The 20,652-nt window shown below is 35.1% G+C and overlaps 1 protein-coding gene across 3 annotated transcripts in view; it reads right to left on the bottom strand.

The window, feature by feature from the left end:
- The window catches only part of ATF7IP (activating transcription factor 7 interacting protein), a 112,877-nt gene extending 97,604 nt beyond the window's left edge, over nucleotides 1–15,273 (bottom strand). For 2 of the 3 annotated variants that reach the window (XM_055358716.2, XM_055358718.2), the window contains exon 1: nucleotides 14,918–15,273. In XM_055358716.2, the coding sequence (XP_055214691.1) occupies nucleotides 14,918–14,934 (17 nt within the window). In that variant the 5' untranslated portion in view covers nucleotides 14,935–15,273. The remainder of the gene's footprint in view (nucleotides 1–14,917) is intronic. The other variant, XM_055358715.2, reaches the window with a different exon arrangement.
- Nucleotides 15,274–20,652: the final 5,379 nt, after the last annotated feature.

Below are 20,652 nucleotides of genomic sequence, written 5' to 3'. Positions count from 1 at the left end.
CTCAGATACTGTAAGCAGTCAATAAATGTTTCCTGTTTTATGCCATTATATTTTAAAACACACACACAAAAATCTAAACATGTATACAGGCATGCAAGTGATATTTTAAAGACTAAAAGGATAAATGTCAGACTAGTTATAAGTACCTCACTTACACAGAGACAAGGCGATACAAATACAGACTTTCAATTTAGACCTGATACGCCAGTGTGAATCATCACATGAAAATTCACTCATGTAATTGGTATTTGAACAGTTAAGTTCATCAGACATTCTCTCTTCCATGCTAGTGCTAAACCAGGGCAGCAGTCACATTTGTGAATGCAGCTAGGGTAGTAACTTATATAGACACTATGCCCCCGGAGAGACATGGAGGCTACCATCCCAAAGACAAATTATCAGCATATCCCATGTGCAGCAAGTACCACTTCCCCACCACTCAAAATCACCTGAACCATCAGCATCCAGCCAAAGTAAAACAGGAAATCTCAAATACAAAAATGAATACATTCAAGAATTCAAACAAAAGGTCAGGTGCCAAACCCCACAAAAAACACTAGCTAATTAATAGGAGAATAAACAGAAGACATTTTAAAATAGTATATTTAAAAATCCTCTAAGTGTATGAGAAGGTATTACACTCACAAGAACAAACAAACACATAAGAAATATACCCAGAAGCAACAACTTTCAATTAAGTCAAGTTTCTAAAAAAAAAGAAACAAGAAAAAAAGGAAGGAAAAAAATAAGAAAATTAAAAAAAATCAGCAAAGCTGAAAAAATATACAAGTTTTCCAATAATAAAGGTCTACTGAATCCCAAAACAAACTAAATTAAAACAAGCAAAATAAAATTTTTTGACACCTAGGCATACTGCAATAAGATTTCAGAAAATCATTATAGGGAAATATTAATAACTTAGAATATCATTTAACTACAGAAGAGAAAGAATTAAACTGGCATCAGACTTGTCATCAGCAATACTGAAAGCTAAAAAAAAAAAACAATATCCTCAAAATTCATGGGAAAAGTTATTTTCACTGTGGAATTCTATAGCTAGCAAAGCTAGCAGTCAGCAAGAGTGAGGAAATAAATATATTACTTCTGAGCAAAGACAGAGAACGCAGACCTTTGCTAAAATGATTATATATAAATATAAGTACAAGACCAGACAGCAGAAGAACCTATGAAGAAATTCAGATAAGGAAATTAGCAAAGCTCCAAAACACAAGTAAAACTCTTGAGCAGGCTGAAATAACTGAGGATCAATCATCTTTAAAATAAATATGTTATTTATCCAGATAATTGCAATGTGTAAGTTAACAAACTAACAGGTTGCAGAATATGGGGCAAAAATAAAGAAAATTATCAATCAGGGAAAAACCTGATGGGTTTCAAGCTGTGTAAAACAACAAAAATATCATTAGCTATGCACTATAAACGAGACATACCTTAGAGTAATAGCATAGAAAGGTTGAAACAGAAGGATAGAAAATGATACGCTAGGCAAATAGTACCACAAAAAAGGGTAGGTATACATATAAAACCTATATATGACATATAAAAAAGAATTCAAGTTGAAAATCAAGTAATAGAACAAAAAAAGAGATATGTCCTATTGATAAAACAAGTTTAAATAATTCAAGAAAAAACTAATAAATCCACAATCAGAGATAAATCTATGGATGAAGAATACAAAAGTAATAAGCAATGAACAACCCATTAGCATGTCAGAATAACAAAAATAAATAGAACTGTATACCCAATAAACCCAAAATATAATTTTTTCACAAATATAGCCAATGTACATCAATACTGACCATGTATATGGCGACAAGAAAATCTTAACAAATTCAAAGACAAAAAAAAGGCTATATTCTGTAGTCATAATGTAATAAATATACCAACAAGATGACAGAAAAATTATCTCCTTATAAATAAAAAAAAAACTTTTAGATGTAGGAGGAAATCAGTGATAAAATACCAACGAAGTACTAAAAGAATATAACCTAGGGAAATCAGCTAAAATGATATTCAGATTAAAACTGATAGCCTTAAATGCATATATTAAGAAAAAACACAAACTCAAAAACATTAATAAAGGCAAAAAGGTATAATCCCAAAGCATGGAATTACAATAAAAGCAGAAAATTATGAAAGAAAACAAATGAGCAAGCAATTAAGGAACCAAAAGCCAGTTCTTTAAAAACACTATTAAAACAGAAAAAAACCTTGCAAGGAAGACGAACACAAAGCATAGTAAATATAACGAACAACATGAGAAATTATCAAGAAAACATAATAACATAACAATTGTTTCAAATATTAAAGTATGTTAAAGTTTATCAATGAATATTAGGGAAAGACTGAGGTATTTTAACTTAATGCAAACTCAAAAAATCGTCTCAAGGTGGCTGCCAAAAATGCTAATGCAAAGTTAAACTGTAGAACAAATAGATAGCCAAGGAGAAGGGGAAAATTTTTAGAGTAATTATGTTTGGTTCTGAGCATCACAGATAAAGAAGGACTTATTAATAACTGTGGGATGACCACGCTAAAGAATGCTCTGGAACAGTAAGTTGTATGAGGAAATGTCGGGAAAAAATAAAAGATATTGATATTTAGCCTAGAAAATATAAGAAAATTTTAATGAGCTTTCTTTAAATAGTACATATTTGTCATGTAAAAGAGATACAAGAGAAAGAGAGCTACAGACAGACAGAAAGTGGGGGGCTATGAGAAGCAAAAATAAAAGTAATGAAAGGCAACTTCATCTCAAAATCAACAAATGTTAATTTGTTTGGATGCCCAACAAAAGAAGAAACTGATTTATGAAAATAGAGACTCTCCCTTCTGTCATTAGAAATAGTAGAGTATAAACCAGATAATTATCTGTCAGGAATATCAAACAGTAGGTTCCTGTGCAAAGTGCAATATTAGAAACTACCTGACCACTTAGGTTCATTTCATTTTGAAGATTTTGAGATTCCACATTGCTTGCTAAATACATTTTCTTTCTTAAAAGGAACACAAACACTTTTTAGGAACTCAAAGATTTTTATACTCCAAATTTTGGATCATTCACACTCAACTTCAATAGCCTCAAAGACTACATACCTTTATCCTCATTGTTTTTTTGGTGTTTTGTTTTTTTGTTTGTTTTTGGTTTTTTTTTTTTAGAGACAGAGTTTCGCTCTCGTTGCCCAAGCTGGAGTGCAATGGTGCGATCTTGGCTCACTGCAACCTCCGCCTCCCGGATTCAAGCAATTCTCCTGCCTCAGCCTCCCAAGTAGCTGGAATGACAGGCGTGCGCCACCACATCTGGCTAATTTTTTGTATTTTTAGTAGAAACAGGGTTTCACCATGTTAGTCAGGCTGGTCTCGAACTCCTGACCTCAGGTGATTCACCTGCCTCGGCCTCCCAAAGTGCTGGGATTACAGGCATGAGCCACCACGCCTGTAATCATACTCATGACTTTTATCTTTGTTTTGGTTGTCTATGTACAAAATACACCTCTGTCCTACTATCCCTCATCTTTCTTTGCTATGACCTCCAACTCTAACAGCATTCAATAAATTCCTGTTTTTGTCTATCAACTCTTTTTCTCTTTGTCTATATGTAAAAACTAGCCCATCTCAACTATCTTCCCAGCCCAGCATTCCCCTAACCAATATAATAGCACAAGAGAAGTTTGAAAAACTTTTTCCTACTGTTTCAGATGTGTATGTCTTCCACACCAAGAAGCATGACCTTCTCCTCATCCAACCTCAAACACATCAATCAAAATTGATTTCTTTCTACTATCATCATTTTGTCAATCATAGGGAAATTGTTTACTGAGATGAAACATACACAAAAAAGTTACATTTCTATACTTTAATAAAATATATGCTTTTTTTTTTTTTTTAAATCCAAGCAACACTGTCAAAAGGCAACAAGTAAGGAACAGTTCCTGCCCCTGAAACATGAGTATGGCTTCTATCACAGCTGGCCCCCAGTTTTAAAGTATACAACCATGTAGCAATAAGTGACCAAACTTTCAGAAACTAGAGAACTGGAAGTCCCACCTAAAAGTAACACTTTGATTACAGAAAGAGCCTGCTGCTTGACTTCTAAAGAGGGAGGGAAAGAGCAGAGAGCTGCCTGACGTAATTCCTTTCTTTGATACACTACTCTAAGCTACCTCACTACCACTCTTCACTTTACTCTGCTATTCAACTCTTCACCCACCCTCCAAAAATTATTACAATCAGTAATATATTTCTGGCCATACTGATACGAATGAACACATACATTGGCATTTCTTTATAAACATACACCTTCCTATCTTTACAGCAATGGTAATAGATTATTTTTATTGCAATGGAATTTTATATTTTTGTATACAATATTTCATGCATAGAAAAAAATAATAACAAATGACTGTGTTCCTTTAACCCAGGTTAAGAAATATTAAATTTAATGGAATTCCTAATTAATACATTCATTTTAGACTTTTAAAAATCACTTTATTAAAATAATAATAAATTTAAATATAGAGAAATGGAAAGAATAAGGGTGGAAGCAGAAAACTTGACCAAGTTATATGTATAAATATACATTATCTAATGTATGTCAATGAGCCATATTTGAAAACATAAGCACTCTGATTTGTAAAGGTGAATTCAAAGTGGTAAATTTAAACTAAAACTTTATACTTAAGTGAGGTTACGAAATGTCATCTCTCTGCGTGTACCAGTTGGTGTCACTACAAGTGAGAATATAGTAACAGACTATAATGAAAAGAGATCTAAAACTGATTTCTATGTAATATGAACATATTGTATGCATGAGTAATATTCATATATGAAGTCCACTGTTAGTTCATTTCAATTCAAATGTGAAGGAATTTTGAGAAGATGAAAATTACATTTTAAAAAATACCAAATCCAAATGTGGCATTCAAAATCTCCTGAATATTAACATTAAACGATCTACCAATCCTGTTTTCATTAGAACTAAAAACAAACAAATTTTTAAAAACTTACCAATGGTGAGAGAAAAATATAAAGCCTGGGGGTTAGGTGTCACAGAAAAAGGACCTGAATCTCTTACCTGTGGGCAGCTTGACACTGTGAAAAGGACTTCCTCTTCTGTAAACCACTGCTACTTAGTTCATTTGTATAAACATTAAAAGCTAAAGCAGACTTCTAGGTCAGCCTTCTTGAGCCTAAATTTCTTGTTTGATTCATATTCATTAAAAAAAAAACAAGAATACAGTAGGTTGGCTACATATTAAAATTCCTTTCAAACAGTGGTTCACATCTGTTGGGTAGTTTGTGCAGCATACATCCCATTTACCACAAAAGCCAAAAAACGTCAGACAATATGTCAATGAAGCTCACAGAACACACAGAGTATATCCTCAAAATGACTATTTCAAAGTGAAAATGCCTAGAATCAGAATTCTTTGTACTGCTTTCTATGCTGCCAACTATTAGGTCTGCAGCAACTGTGTGCAGTTAAGTACCTCCCACATATTACCCAATAGTATCAATAGGCATAAACCTATAAAAGAACTAAAAGCTTAAAAGGCTTATAGCTTCTCACTATTTCACATATTCACTGTCAATTGTGGTCTCACTACTGCTATTCTAATGTATCAACTCTGTTCTTTCAGTCCAAAAGGCTGAATTCTTATACATTCCAAACAGAAAATCCATGACACATTTTATTTGCTACCCTAGCACAGCCAGACTGCAGTTACAGCTAGCTGGCGCCAGTAAGAACAATTTATATAAAGCAGTCCTCATTTCATGACCAAACTAAAGGAGAGTACTGCTGAGTAAACCCTCCCCATTCGTTCCCCAACATGTACTGACTGGTTCTAGAATATATCTAGTTATCTACATATATTTGATATACATATTTGAATAGAATTCAAATCCAGGTAATAAAAGAAAACCAATTTATAATTCTTATATAACTGAAATTCCACCCCCCACCACAAGAAAAATATTTTTAACTCTCAGAGATATTCAAAAGCCTTAGCTTACTTATGGCACAGACCACGTAAATTCAATGGTTGCTGTTTAGCAATCATTAAAAATACAAATTATAATTCACATTACCTAATGTTATCCTCATCCTACTCTACAACTACCTTTCAAATTTTAACTAATCAATTAAATAGTAAACATTATTAAGTAGATTTGCTCTTAGAAGTATATTGTTTAACATTTCACCAAATAATAAGAATTGTGTACCTTCAGGTATCACTATTATGATGGTTAAATAATTCAACACATTTACCACTAGTTAATATTACCAAAGCATGTGCTGAGTATAAAAACCTAGGCATATTAAATTACAAATATCTTCCCAAGAAAATATTCTGTCTGTGCCACATTCTTTTCAAACCTGTATCATTCATGTATTGTTTTTACTGGCCAGATCTGACAAGGCAAGAGTTGAGTCATTATCTGCAAGGCCCTTTTCTTTATTTTTATTTATTTTTTAGTTAATTTATTATCTACTAATACATAATTCTACTCCACTACCATTTTCATTAAGGCTAGAGATATATTAAATTTCATTTTAAAGTAACAATCCGGAAACTAGTTTAGTCCCGCATCTGAAATAACAAAATGAAAAGAAGTACTTAAAATGCTAACTAGGGGTTATCCAAAATATTTTCCATATTTTTAAATCTTACTTTCAGCTATCTTCAACATACTTCTTAAATTACCCCTATCACATAAAAAAGATAATGGGGCTATAAATGAGGGGACGCATAAAGTTATCATTTATCAATAGCAAATGGTAGACTTATATAGACAATCAAAAATATTATCTAGGTTATCAATGATAAATTTCCTCAAACAACTATATTCTCTTCTCAGGATCTATGACCCACCAGCAGCAGATGAAGTGATAGGGACAAATATAATGATACAATTTCATGCATAAATTAACTCTTTGTTGGAGGAAAGATCTTATATCAAAAGAGCTTTCTAAGTACCATATACTGATCATAAAATATGAGTTGAGAAAAAATGTTAGAAATAATCTAAGCATTGAGAACAGAATCTAGAAGTTAAAAATTAAAAAAAGAAATCACTTATTATATACCTTACAGTTTTAATTTTGCTCTCTTCCTACTTGTATCATGCATCCAACCATGAATAAAAGTACTTGAAAATCAAAAGACCTAAAATAACTTAGTCCAACATAAAATATAGTGTAAATAACATGGATGTAAGTATTTCTAAGCCAAATAAGCTAATTACTTGGCAGCGAATTATTCATCAAAAGAAGCTGAAAATCTCCACAACATGCTTACTACTAGTACTAACAATGGCAACTGTTGATCTAGCTCACTGCTAAAATGAATACAGTAAAGACTGGTGTTTTATTTTCAACCCACTATAGATCAATGCTATTGTAAAATATGGTGGCAATGAATTACTTGAAAAATGAAATTAAAAATAAGGCATATAAAATATGAGTTTTAATTGTTTTGACTCAACTGACATAAAATTACATTATCAGATTGATGTAAAAATTTCTATAAACTCTCAATTTCAGTTCTTATCTCACAGAGGACCAGAAGAGAACAGTTCTCAGACTGATCACAGGCCACATTTTGTGTAGTGCTCATCTAGCTCTTAGATACCTATTCTACCCTACCCCCACAGCATTCACAATCCTTAAGTATTTGCAACCTTCTCTCATATTTATTGTCTGTGTCTTCCCACTCCCTCCACAAGTGTAAACTCCATGAGAGAGAGCAAGGATCTTATATGCCAAGCATCAAACAGTACCTGGCAAATAATAGGTGCATAATAAATAACTGTTACATTTGTTGAGTAACTGATCAATTCACAGTCTGTTTTAGTTTTCACTCTACCATGCTGCCTTTGCACAAGTAAGAATTCTTATTTTGTCCCCTTTAGACTCTTCAAAGTCTTCACTTGGAGATTCTAAAGACCCTGCTCTGTGACATTTTTACTGTAAATCAGCCAGGCCCCTAAAAACGCCCTCTCCCTAAAGATCCTTTTCTAAACTACCCAGTAGACCAGATTTCTCCCAACTCCATTCTTCCTGAAATAATGATTTTTAAAAGAAAAAAAAGAAAAAAAAAGATCTGTGCTAAAGGGAATCTTGTGAAACAAATGCAACCAGTATTTAATTTGTGCTACACTTCACTTGACTTTATATTTGTTATCCTCATTTAAACCCCAATACTAGTTCTTTATGATAAACATTATTCCCATTTTAAAAACAAGAAAAACTGAGGTTCTGAAAATAAGTAACTTGCCTCATTCCATAAAAATACCTAAGACTTGGCCAGGCATGGTGGCTCACACCTGTAATCCCAGCACTTTTGGAGGCCGAGGCAGGCAGATCACTTGAGGTCAGGAGTTCGAGACCAACCTGGCCAACATGGTGAAACCCCGTCTCTACTAAAAATACAAAATTAGCCAGGCATGGTGGTGCACGCCTATAATCCCAGCTACTCAGGAGGCTGAGGCAGGAGGACCACTTGAACCTGGGAGGCGGAGGTTGAAGTGAGCCGAGATCGCACCATTGCACTCCAGCTTGGGCAACAAGAGCAAAACTCTGTCTCAAAACAAACAAACAAACAAACAAAATACCTAAGACTTATTGAACACATAATCATAAATAGGTACTGTACTTTGAGCACTATATATCCATTTTTCATATAACCTATAACTAATGAGAGGAAGAACATGGATTCACCCTGACTCTGTTTGACTCAAAGTTGGTGTTCTTCCAACGACTCATCTCATTTAATGATCAGGGATAACACAAAGAGGTTAAATATTTATCCAAAACTACACAATTACTTAATAACAGTACCAGAGCAGAAGTAGTCTTTTCCTAACTTCTATACTAATGTTTTCCACTATGTATGCCATGGTACAGGTATTTCTATATCCAACAAAGGGACACACCAGTCAGATAGTTCTACTGGCAGTTGGCTAGCTGTATCTGGCTTACTTCAGAAGGAAAGACAAGATTCCCTCAGGCAGATGCAGAAGCAACTCCTCAGACCTCTCTCCAGTGTTAAGGTCCCTCTTTCACTAAACTGATGAAGATTTGCTAAATCAATTTGTGCTGTTTTCACAATTTCCATATTCACATATTAATGACTAATAACAGACTGTTACATATCACCAACAGAGAACTCTTTGTGAGAGTTCTAACCTGGGCAATTAAAAAACAATCACTTATTTGAATAGACATTAGGCTTTCTCTCAAATCACTTTCTCTTTTCAAAGTGTGAAGAGCAGTAAAGCAGGGGAGTCACTGTTTCCTGTGCAAGTTAATCACTTTTTCAATTTTCTCTAAAGTTGAACTCTAACTAGAAAACCATTTTCCAAAAAGGCATAACATTCTTTTAGCACTTCCTTAGAGTTACCAACGTCGTGGTATTATTTGAATGTTAACAAGCTGGCTTTCACTCTGGGAAATGTGGAATTCAAATTTAAGTCAGATCAAGATTATAAATTATCATGTTTCATGCATCATCAAGGTAGTCTTCACATAGACACTGTAAATGTTAAATTAATAAATGTAAATAGATGTAAGTTTTCAACAAAAATAAAGTTTGTAATGGCCTAACGGCCATTATCTAATCTAGTGTACGGTTAAGAAAACGTTCTATTAGGAAATTTACTCATTATTTTCAGTGATAAAACTTCTTAGCTCAACTAATTTAGCAAAAATCTTTTATAAAATGTTATTTCATTTATCTGTTCAGTAAACTGCATAGCTTGAATACACTTTAACTTTTTCTTATTCAGTATCACCATTAAGAACATCAAGTTGATAGTGATGTCCTTTAACACAGCGGTAACATTTAAAGAAAAAGAACTGATTATCACATAAAAGATCTCAAAGTGCTTAGATGTTTCTAATTGGTATTTCTTTAATCTCTTCACTTTCAATCAATTGTTACTTGTTGTTATGCCATTGGATCTCCTTCATTTGGCTCCCATGGCACTCTATATAAAATTAGGACAAAGTGAAAGGTTACAAAAGGTGCCATATCTTCTAAAGAGTAAACTGACTTTATATATTCTAAGTCTCTCCTACCAAGTAAAGTAGGCTACATTTTACTTATGTTTACTTTCCTTTGGGTTAGAAGTTATATTTTAGATATTTAAGGCTGCCAATAACCTATCAAATACGTAGGATAGGTCTTTAAAAGGAACTGTCTTCCAAGGCCACGCAGGTAACGTGATTCAGTGAAGAGGACCAGAGGTGGGCAAGAGAAGGCCCTATCTGAAGGAGACAGCATCTATACTCAATTGTAGATGGCCATTCTCAAGCAAAAATGTTGTTTGCTTTTCAAGAGGCAAGACATCTAGATTTTTAGGTAAAATCTGACAACTTTAAATGTTAACAATTAGAGAAATGGGGCTGGGGGCGGTGGCTCACGCCTGTAATCCCAGCATTTTGGGAGGCCGAGGCAGGCGGATCACCTAAGGTCAGGAGTTCAAGACCAGCCTCAACATGGAGAAACCCAGTCTCTACTAAAAATACAAAATTAGCTGGGTGTGGTGGTGCATGCCTGTAATCCCAGCTACTCGGGAGGCTGAGGCAGGAGAATTGCTTGAACCTGGGAGGCAGAGGTTGCGGTGAGCCGAGATCACGCCATTGCACTGCAGCCTAGGCAACAAGAGCGAAACTCCATCTCAAAAACAAAAAAAAAAAAAACAAAAAATAAACAATTAGAGAAATGGGCTGGTGACTAAAGAATAAAAGTAAGTTTGCTGGCTGCCAGTTTATAGCTCTGAAAATGAATTTTTTTGAAAGAGAATTTACTGTTTTTATGATTCTTATTTGTACTGAAACACAGGAAACTCTAGGCCGTGAATTCAAGTCATGTTTTTAGATAAGTTATTTTCTCACAGTGTATTTGAAGAACTCAGCCAGACTATACCCAAAACATTTCTCCTACTCCTCTAAATCCTGTAATGTCAACATTCTATATTGGCTTTACTTAATAAATACATCTGCCATATCCATACACAACAAAGGATGGCTAATTTATGCTAGCAGAGTAGGACCCAGTACTACAAAAACGAATATATAACATTACTAAGTGGATATGATGTTACTTAGCACTTCTTGCTTCTGAGCATGAGTTATATAAGAAATTTCCCATAGTTTTTAAATATACACTGATCCAATCACACTTGAAAAGGTATATGACACTTGAGAGGCAAATAAACTGAAATGCATTCGGATATTACTGAGAAAATTAGTATGCAGGATTTTTGCAGAGTATTTCAAGATACTATTCTGAAACATTATGTAAATTGATTCTGAGCATATGCTTGCCAAATAGATAGGAATTTTCCCCCATTTTATAGATGAAGAAACGAAAATCAAAAAATGGAATGAACACAGGGCACGATGCCTCATGCCTGTAATCCCAGCACTTCAGGAAGCTGAGGTGGTCAGATCACTTGAGGCCAGGAGCTCGAGACCAGCTTGGCCAACATGATAAAACCCCGTCTCTACTAAAAACGCAAAAATTAGCTTGGTGGCACATGCCTGTAATACCAGCTACTCAGGAGGCTGAGGCACAAGAATTGTTTGAACCCAGGAGGTGGAGGTTGCAGTGAGCTCAGATTGCCACTGCACTCCAGCCTGAGAAACAGAGTAAGACTCTGTCTCCAGTAAAGAAAGAAAGAAGCCTGGGCGCCGTGGCTCACGCCTATAATCCCAACACTTTGGGAGGCCTAGGCAGGCGGATCACTTCAGGTCAGGAGTTCAAGACCAGCCTAGCCAACATAATGAAACCCCATCTCTACTAAAACTACAAAAATTAGCCGGGCGTGGTGATGGGCGCCTGTAATCTCAGCTACTTGGGAGGCTGAGGCAGGAGAATCACTTGAACCTGGGAGGCGGAGGTTGCAGTGAGCTGAGATTTCACCACTACACTCCAGCCTCAGCGAGAGTGAGACTCCGTCTTGAAAAAAAAAAAATTAGCAGGGCACAGTGGCTCACGCCTGTAATCCCAGCAATTTGGGAGGCCAAGGCGGGCAGATCACCTGAGGTCAGAAGTTCGAGACCAGCCTGACCAACAGGAAGAAACTTCATCTCTACTAAAAATATAAAAATTAGCCAGGCATGGTGGCACATGCCTGTAATCCCAGCTACTCGGGAGGCTGAGACAGGAGAATGGCTTGAACCCAGGAGGCAGAGGGTGCAGTGAGCCGAGGTCGCACCATCGCACTCCAGCCTGTGCCATAAGAGTGAAACTCCGTTTCAAAAAAAAAAAAAGAAAGAAAGAATGAAAGGAAAGAAAGAAAATGGAATAAGCTCGTCAATGTCAGAAAAAGGTAGCAAAAACAGTATTCAAATTCAGGTTTGGACCCTTGGCCAGTGCCACCACCCTAACATTTCTCTTAGAGGCTTATGCAGATGAAATTGTTCATGAAAAAGGGTAAACAAAGGGGAGAATTTTAAAAAGTGACAAAATAACATCATAAAACTTCAATTATTCAGCTCCCAGATTTATTATGCCCGCAATTACCCAGCATAATAGCTAACTGGAACTTGGAACAGAAAATTTGAGAACTATCATCAATCCCAAAAGCAATCATCTCATTAAGGGGTAATTTATGCTTACAGTTGCAAAAATGCAACACAGCAGGGAAAGAATTAGCAATAATATCCTGAGTAACCATAGGGCATTAGTATTTCCTCATGTACAAGTAATAATCTTGTAGAGGGTAGGGGCAAATATTACAGTTAGCAATAGAAGGCAAAAAGACTGGGTTATTAAAATTTCCCTAAGATCCCACTCAAGACCAGCATAAACTGCTCAATAATTTCAACATGGACAGTTTTTCTACATTATATAAAATGTTTTGAAATACACATATTTTTAAACACTAGAGTCTCCTCCCCTCCCACTCTCGCCACCAAGAAAGCGAGCTGTTATTACTACTAAAAGGCATGAAAATAAGAGTGATTAAGGTCACAGCACATTCACTTTTCTATGTCATACTCACTCCAAGGATAACCTTACTGAAAGGAATGATGAATAGAATCCCTCAAACACATTGAAATGTTTTTCTTTTTCTTTTTTAGGGACAGTTCATATGACTGAATGATTTACATAAATTAGTGTTCAAATTATGAGAATCTACTATGTCATATAAGACAGTCCTAAAGATTTTACAATGTAGTGACTAAAGTGAAACAAAAATGCTAAAGCTGTTGATGAAACTGAGATAAATACTGATCCCAGAATATATTTTAAGCCACTAAATAAATGGACACTGATTTAGTTAGGAAAAACAATTACTTTGTTTAAAAAAAAATGTAACTAACAAATATAAACACAAGGCTGTGACAAGTCAACAATTTTAAACTGTTAAGTCATGTACATATAGATCTTATATTCCATCTTCACGAACATCAAAAATCAACATAACGAAGACACATTCTAGAATAATTTTCAAACTGAATTCCACAGTGCCTTAAGAGGCCAAGGTTCTACAAATAAGTGAACTAGATCTGGATCTAATACAAGATTATAATTGTCATGTACGATCTCGTTTCAAAGTTTTGTTTATCTTAATAGCATAATTATTGTCATTTTATTAAATACACATGGCATGTGAATAAGTTTACAATATAAAATAAGTACATAACAATAAAATATCACATGTCCTTTTGTTTCTTAAGCCTTGCAGAATTAAGCAGAAACCATAAGTATTCCTTTTATATATTGGAATCCTCCCTAAGAGTTTAACATGCAAAAAGTTTCTGTTTTTAGAAAGCTGCTCTACTCAGAAAGTTTAGAACTTACTGTTCTATGTCATGTAAGTCAGGGATATATTCTTAATACTCTACGGACAAAACCAGGAGTATATTACACCAGCTAAAAAATATTTTAATAGGTACTGCAATTTAAGTATTGCTGCTTAAAGTATGCTTTTTCTGCTATCTGAAATACTAAGTGAATAAGAATTTCATTCTCCCATCTTTCTGGGTAACCACAGACTTACAGTATCTCAATAAACATTTCTACTCCAGAACAATGTTAAGAAAGCTTTTTAAACTTTTTGAAATTAAATTTACAAAATCATTGAGCTATATTTCTTTTAAATATACTACAGGTTTGAATTAAGACTAAAATGAAAATATCACTTAATTAACTGAGTACTTCACCTCTGATGGTATTTGAATACATTAGATATATTTTTTAAAAAGGGGTATCCATGACTAGATGTGAATTTATTTCTAAATTCAAAATCTGAATCTGAATGCCCACTTAAGCAAAAAGTAATTTGAACAAAGAAGCAAAGCAGCATTAAAAATGTCAAAGAGTTGGATACTGGGAGGAGGCAGCATGATGAGAAAGAATTGCAACCCATAATGCCAAAAAAAAAGATTTTGGACAGTATTAAAAATTTTTTTTCATGATTTATATAATTACCCTTCTTTCCAAAAAGCTTCCACACAATACCTCACAAAACCGTAGAAAAATTGTAGTCTTTGTGCAAAACAAGGCTTATTTATGGATCCTTTAAAAAAAAATCTATTCAGATAATATATTGTTTTAATTTCTACAAATAAATACCAAACACACTAAAATAGCCAACACAAAAGGAATATTACATTAATTAGGGCCAGAAATGCACTACTATGGTGATCAAATGTTCTGGCAATGACAGAACATAAAATGGTGAGAAATTACAGGAATTTAACCTTTGACCCCACCATGCTATGTACTGTTTCCATAATAAAGGCTTAAAGGTTCTACCAAACATTTCAACTTTTTAAAAACCAAGCTCTAAGTTCACCCTTCTAAGTAAACTCAGTTAAATTCCTTTTTAAAAAAGAAAAAAATGAGAATGTTTAAGATAAAGAGTAATTGGTTCTTACCTCTGGTCCTGATGCATGTGACAAGTCTCCTCACTGACATACTTGCTGCCTAAGCAGCTACAAAGACTAGGTTAGCAGCCATTTTGAGACAGCTGCACAGTCTCACTTGCACAAAAGTGTAATTAAGATGGCTGCAATGTGCACTCAAGAACTCACACAGTGAAAACTCAGCTATGTAACAAACAAAGCCCCTCCCACTTTGTCAGCCTGCAGGAAACTGAACATAGACAACAGCTAATGCATATACTGCAACAAACAATGCAGCTACACAGGACACAGAAAAAGAAAACAGAAGGCAGCAAGACAGTTTTGTCACATAATGCCTGTGAATCCCGTCTTGCAATACAGACTTTGGGCACATCCAGATCCCAAACAACTTGAAATCCATGCCACATATTAGCAGTTACAGAGATGGAGCCAAATCACACAGAGCAAACATCAGGGAATTCGCTTGAAAGAAAGCCTCCATTTCAGTCCAGAAAAAAAAAAAAAAAAAGTTAAACCTTGCTCAAGGCCTTTTTTTTTTTTTTTTACCTTTTATAGTTTTATCATGAAAAGAATTTCAATTTTATAATTTCTAGAAAATTGTTTAAATCCTGAAAATGACTTGATTGATCAAGTTAATTTCAATTTATAGAAGGCTAAAGATTTTCTCCACAGAGTCTAAAAGCCCCAAAGTGCTCAAATCTAGCAGAACAGTTAAAGCCTACAATTAAATTTTTGAACCTTGATAACAGAGTCTCTAGAAGATGGCAAAAAGCTTATTTTGAGTAATTTACCATAGATATAAAAATAATTTCTTCTCTTCAGTAGTACAGATGGTCACAAACATTAACATCCCCAGGTGAGTGTTTAGTCCCAGGGCAAATTACATTTCATGCCCTGACACAGACCTCCCAACTTTTTGATGTGAGTGAAAAGCAAATAAAAACAAAGAATTATAGGCACCCTGATGGAAAGAAGGGAATTTTAAAAAAGAGTAAAACTCAGTCTAATAGATATATTAGCAAGACAAATTTGAAAGAGCTCCAACAAATGTGGGTTGGCAGAAACATATCAATCAAAGAGAAGGGAAGGACAAAAGCACAGAGAGAACCTGTTCACGTCAGCAATAGAATCCACATTTTCTTTCTCTCTTCCTCAGTCTACCTTCCTAAAATCTAGCTAACCTGTGTATCTTGTTCTATCTATCACTAAATATAGGTATTTACTAAAACGTTTTAAGGGTATAGGGGAGTAATAGGGATATAGCTAAAAGGAGATTGGCCCTATGACTTGACAATGGTTCAAGCTGAGCAATGGGCACACAGAATTTATTATCTCATTTTATTTCAGTATATATTTGAAATTTTCCATAATAAAAGTTTTTTAAATTACTTATCTTTAAAAGGTCCTTATGTATTTTCCATGAGGCAAAATGAATAATGTATGTAACAACTTAAGTCTATCAGAAAAAAAAAGTTAAACTTGATCCAAGCCATATTAATTCTTCAAAAATACAACTGTGATTCTCAAGCAAAGACTATTCATTAAAAGCAAGATTTAGGCCAAGCACAGTGCTTCACACCTATAATCCCAACACTCTGGGAGGCCGAGGCGGAAGGCTCTCTTGAAGCCAGGAGTTTGAGACCTGCGTGGCCAACAAAGCGAGATCTCTGTCTCTACAAAAAAAATTTTTAAAACATTAGCAGGTGTGGTGATATGAACCTGTAGTTCCAGCTACTCAAGAGGCTGATACAGGAAGATCACTTGAGCCCAGAAGTTCAAGGCTACAGTGAACTTGAACCACTGCACTCCATCCAGCCTAGTCAACAGAGCCAGATCCTGTCTCAAAAAAAATTATAATTAAAAACAAAAGCAAGATTTGGTAAATTGAGAAAGGCTGGAACAGAATTGATATTACTGTAGCACTGGAATCTATGTTTAATTCGGGGATGGGGAAAGATGGTACACATAGCCAAAATATTCAGAGCTGCCTAATGAACACTTTCTTACATTCTGCAAGCAAATTGTTTTTAGGAAGTCTGATCCACAAAGATTTAAATTATGGAACACACTGTCAAATGGATGATATCTTCTTCAAGCCTCCCTTCTCTTGCCAAATACTTTTCCAATGTAAATCCTGACTACTTTTTTCTTAGTCTAAACATAGTCTACCAAGAGAAAGCTGCTGGCTACTAATAATACAGGTTGGACATCCCTAATCCGAAAATCCAGAATTCTCCAATAAGATTAAATAATTTCACAAAACTGATACAAGCAGAAATACAACCCAGACAACACTTAGTACCAGCTGACAGAGCTTTATCCGTCCCTTCACACATTGGTTCTGTTTCTGTGTCTGATGAAACAGTTTAGAAAAGCAAAATAATTAGGCTGTTATTCATATAAATAGTGTCAAGGCCAACACCTTTATCCCAAAGAAACTATCCTATTATAGTTTACTTGATATATCCTTTACATGATTCAACCTATATTACCCTATCACTGACAATTCTTTGCTTACTCTCTCCTTAATACGCACATCCCCAAACCACGTATCATTACTCTCTCAAGATCTTTTATGCATATCATCATTATACTTACCACATTTCATTACTTGTATCTTTATGCAAATAATCTTTATATAAGGATATAAATCACATCTTAATTCATTTTCCATTCTCTTCCATAGTATAGAACACAGTTATTTGCTCAATAAATAGTGAGCTGAAATTCTCAGTGCTTTTGTTTCTACCACAAAAATCTCAAAAGAACCTTCATTTTCAGGATCTCAACTCCTACTTTCTAGGAAGAAGTCAACTAATATGTCAACTAAGATTTTAGTCTTGGCCTAAAAAACATCTGCAGTTCAGAATCCAAGATAGAAAAAATAACTTTTGTAGGGCACTTTTCAGGCACTACATGGGAACTACTATGTGCTTATGATAGATGACTCTGAGAAAATCTACAGGAAACATAAGTGATTTACTTTTAAGTTTTATTAATATTACTAAAAAAGCAGGATTCACCTTGACTGTATAATGTCACAGGTTTTAAGAAATTTGTTTTATATTGGGTCATTTGTAATGAGACCAATCATTTATTTACAGAAGCATAAACACTTGCAACCAATTTCTAATGTTCAGTAAACAATTCCATGACTATCCAATGTTTAATCTTTTCCTAATTAAAAATCAGCACTTTTCACAAGTCTTTTTGTTTTAGTGGTGCAATCATGGCTCAGCTTACTGCAGCCTCAACTTTCTGGGCTCACGAGACTCTCTCACTTCAGCCTCTGGAGTAACTGGGACCACAGGTGTACACCACCACAACTGGCTAATTTTTAAAATCTTCTGTAGAGATAATGTCTCACTATGTTGCCCAGGCTGCATTCAATTTTTTTTTTATTTCACTCTTGCAATGACCATGTAAAATAAGAGTGCTACAATCTCAAATTTTTATGACCAGAGAATGTAATCATTTGCCAGGAGTCACACAATTAGTAAAGAAAGAAAAAAAAAAACCAGAATTAATTCTAGTCAACCATTACATTTTATATATATCATACTATTTGAAAACTTTGTATATGCAAATTATTGAAAACTATAGAATCTAAAGAAAAAGTTTCACTGTATTTGGTTGAGAGTAAATATATGTTTTATTTATTTAAGATGCTCTAATTGTAAGTTATTATTAACATTACACATATTTAAATCTAAAAGGCATGTTAGAATGGTATTAAGATGATGAACCAAAAACACCTAATCCCACTAAAACTACATAAATCCTAAAAAAAACAGAGAGAAATAAGAGGTAACAGCTACTAAGATTTGGGAAGCTGAAAAATAAGCAGGACCAGCCAGACACGATGGCTCACGCCTGTAATCCCTACACTTTGGGAGGCCAAAGTGGGCAGACCACTCAAGGCCATGAGTTCCAGACCAGCCTGACCAACATGGCAAAACCCCGTCTCTACTAAAAATATATAAATCAGCCAGGCATGGTGGCGCACCTGTAGTCCCAGCTACTCAGGGAGGCTCAGGCACAAGAATCACTTGAACCTGGGAGGTGGAGGCTGCAGTGATCCAAGTTCGAGCTACTACACTCCAGCCTAGGCGACCGAGTGAGACTCTGTCTCAAAAAAAATAAATAAGCACGACCAGTTGTAACTAACGTAGCAATCCCTAACACACAATATTCCAAGCTGCAGTGGTGACAAGTTAAGAACCAATCCGATTTACCTGGCAGAAATCTGAAAATCATAGAAAGTAAAAGAACCAAGCACCTTTGAAAACCAGAGTGAAGGGAGCAGAGAGAACGATAAAATGGCCAAAATAGTGACAGCTGTTTAAGAAGCAGAAAGATATCTTAGAAGCCTTTACCAAACACATTTAACAGTGACTATCTGCTCCTCCCAACCCTAACAAAAGTCTGAAGACAACATCTGCAGTTAAAAATGAGAGTACCTGGCTGGGCACAGTGGCTCACGCCTGTAATCCCAGCACTTTGGGAGGCCAAGGCAGGTGGATCACCTGAAGTCAGGAGTTCGAGACCAGCTTGGCCAACATGGCAAAACCCCATCTCTACTAAAAATACAAAAATTAGCTGGGCGTGGTGGCACACACCTGTCATCCCAGGTACTTGGGAAGCTGAAACAGGAGAATCCCTTGGCCTGGGAGGCAGAGGTTGCAGTGAGCCAAGATCGTGCCAGTGCACTCTGGCCTGAGCAAGAGTAAGATTCTGTCTTAAAAAAAATAAAATAAAAACAAAACCTGAAAGTACTATATCAAAAAGAGAAGGACTAAGTCCTGACTGCAGAGATCCCTAGTCCTCTTCATGAATCTCCCAGAGAGCTGGCAATCAGAGCCTATTTCTCTATTTATAAAAATGGAAGACTATTCCCTGAGGGTGTCTGACCAGCACAAGACATAAGACCTAAGGTCTCTGGAGAACTCTCCCAAAATGGCTGACCCAGATCAGCCTAAAGGGAAGTTTCAAACTGTCGAATTTAGATAAGGCAATCAACTTTTGAATCTTCCACATCACATTATGCAGTTACCTAAGGAAGGCAATTGAGAAAAGTTTCCAACATGACAGAGACCAAAAGAAAACAAAAACAAAAAAAATACATGAAGCAATAGACTATGCAGGAATAAGAAAACTTCAAAAAAATTAATATATGCAGACAAAATGTTACATTCTTGAGTCAAGAATAGAATGCTATAGAAAAGGAATGAAAATTAAGAACATGATAGAAAAAAATGAAAAACTCAATAGAAGGACTGGATGATAAAGTTGAAGAAACCAACCTTAGCAAAAAGACAAAATTACAAATCAGAAGAAAAGATACAATTGGAGTATCCATCCAAATATTCAAATTGGAATCACACACACACACACACACACACACACACACACACAAATACATCACCAATGAAATCATTTAAGAAAACTTTCCAGAGTTGAAGGGCAAGAATTTCCAGACCAAAGAGCCCAAAGCATGCCAGCAGACCATAATAAACAGATCCACACAAGGGCAGGTTCCATTGAAATTCCATAAGACTAAAGACTAATAACCAATTCTACAAGCTTCCACTGAGAGGAGAAATCAGAAATCAGAATGGCTTCAGATTTCTCAGTGGTGATAATAGTAGGAAGAAGATAATGGAGCAGTGTCTTTAAAATTCTGAAGGAAAAGAATTTCAACCTAGAGTTCTATACCCAGCCAAACTATCAATCAAGCATGAAAACAT

The sequence above is a fragment of the Gorilla gorilla genome, chromosome 10 (assembly GCF_029281585.2).
Source record: "Gorilla gorilla gorilla isolate KB3781 chromosome 10, NHGRI_mGorGor1-v2.1_pri, whole genome shotgun sequence".
NCBI classification, from domain to species: Eukaryota; Metazoa; Chordata; class Mammalia; order Primates; family Hominidae; genus Gorilla; species Gorilla gorilla.
Note: the sequence above shows the minus strand (reverse complement) of the source record. Positions and strands in the feature narration are given on the sequence as shown.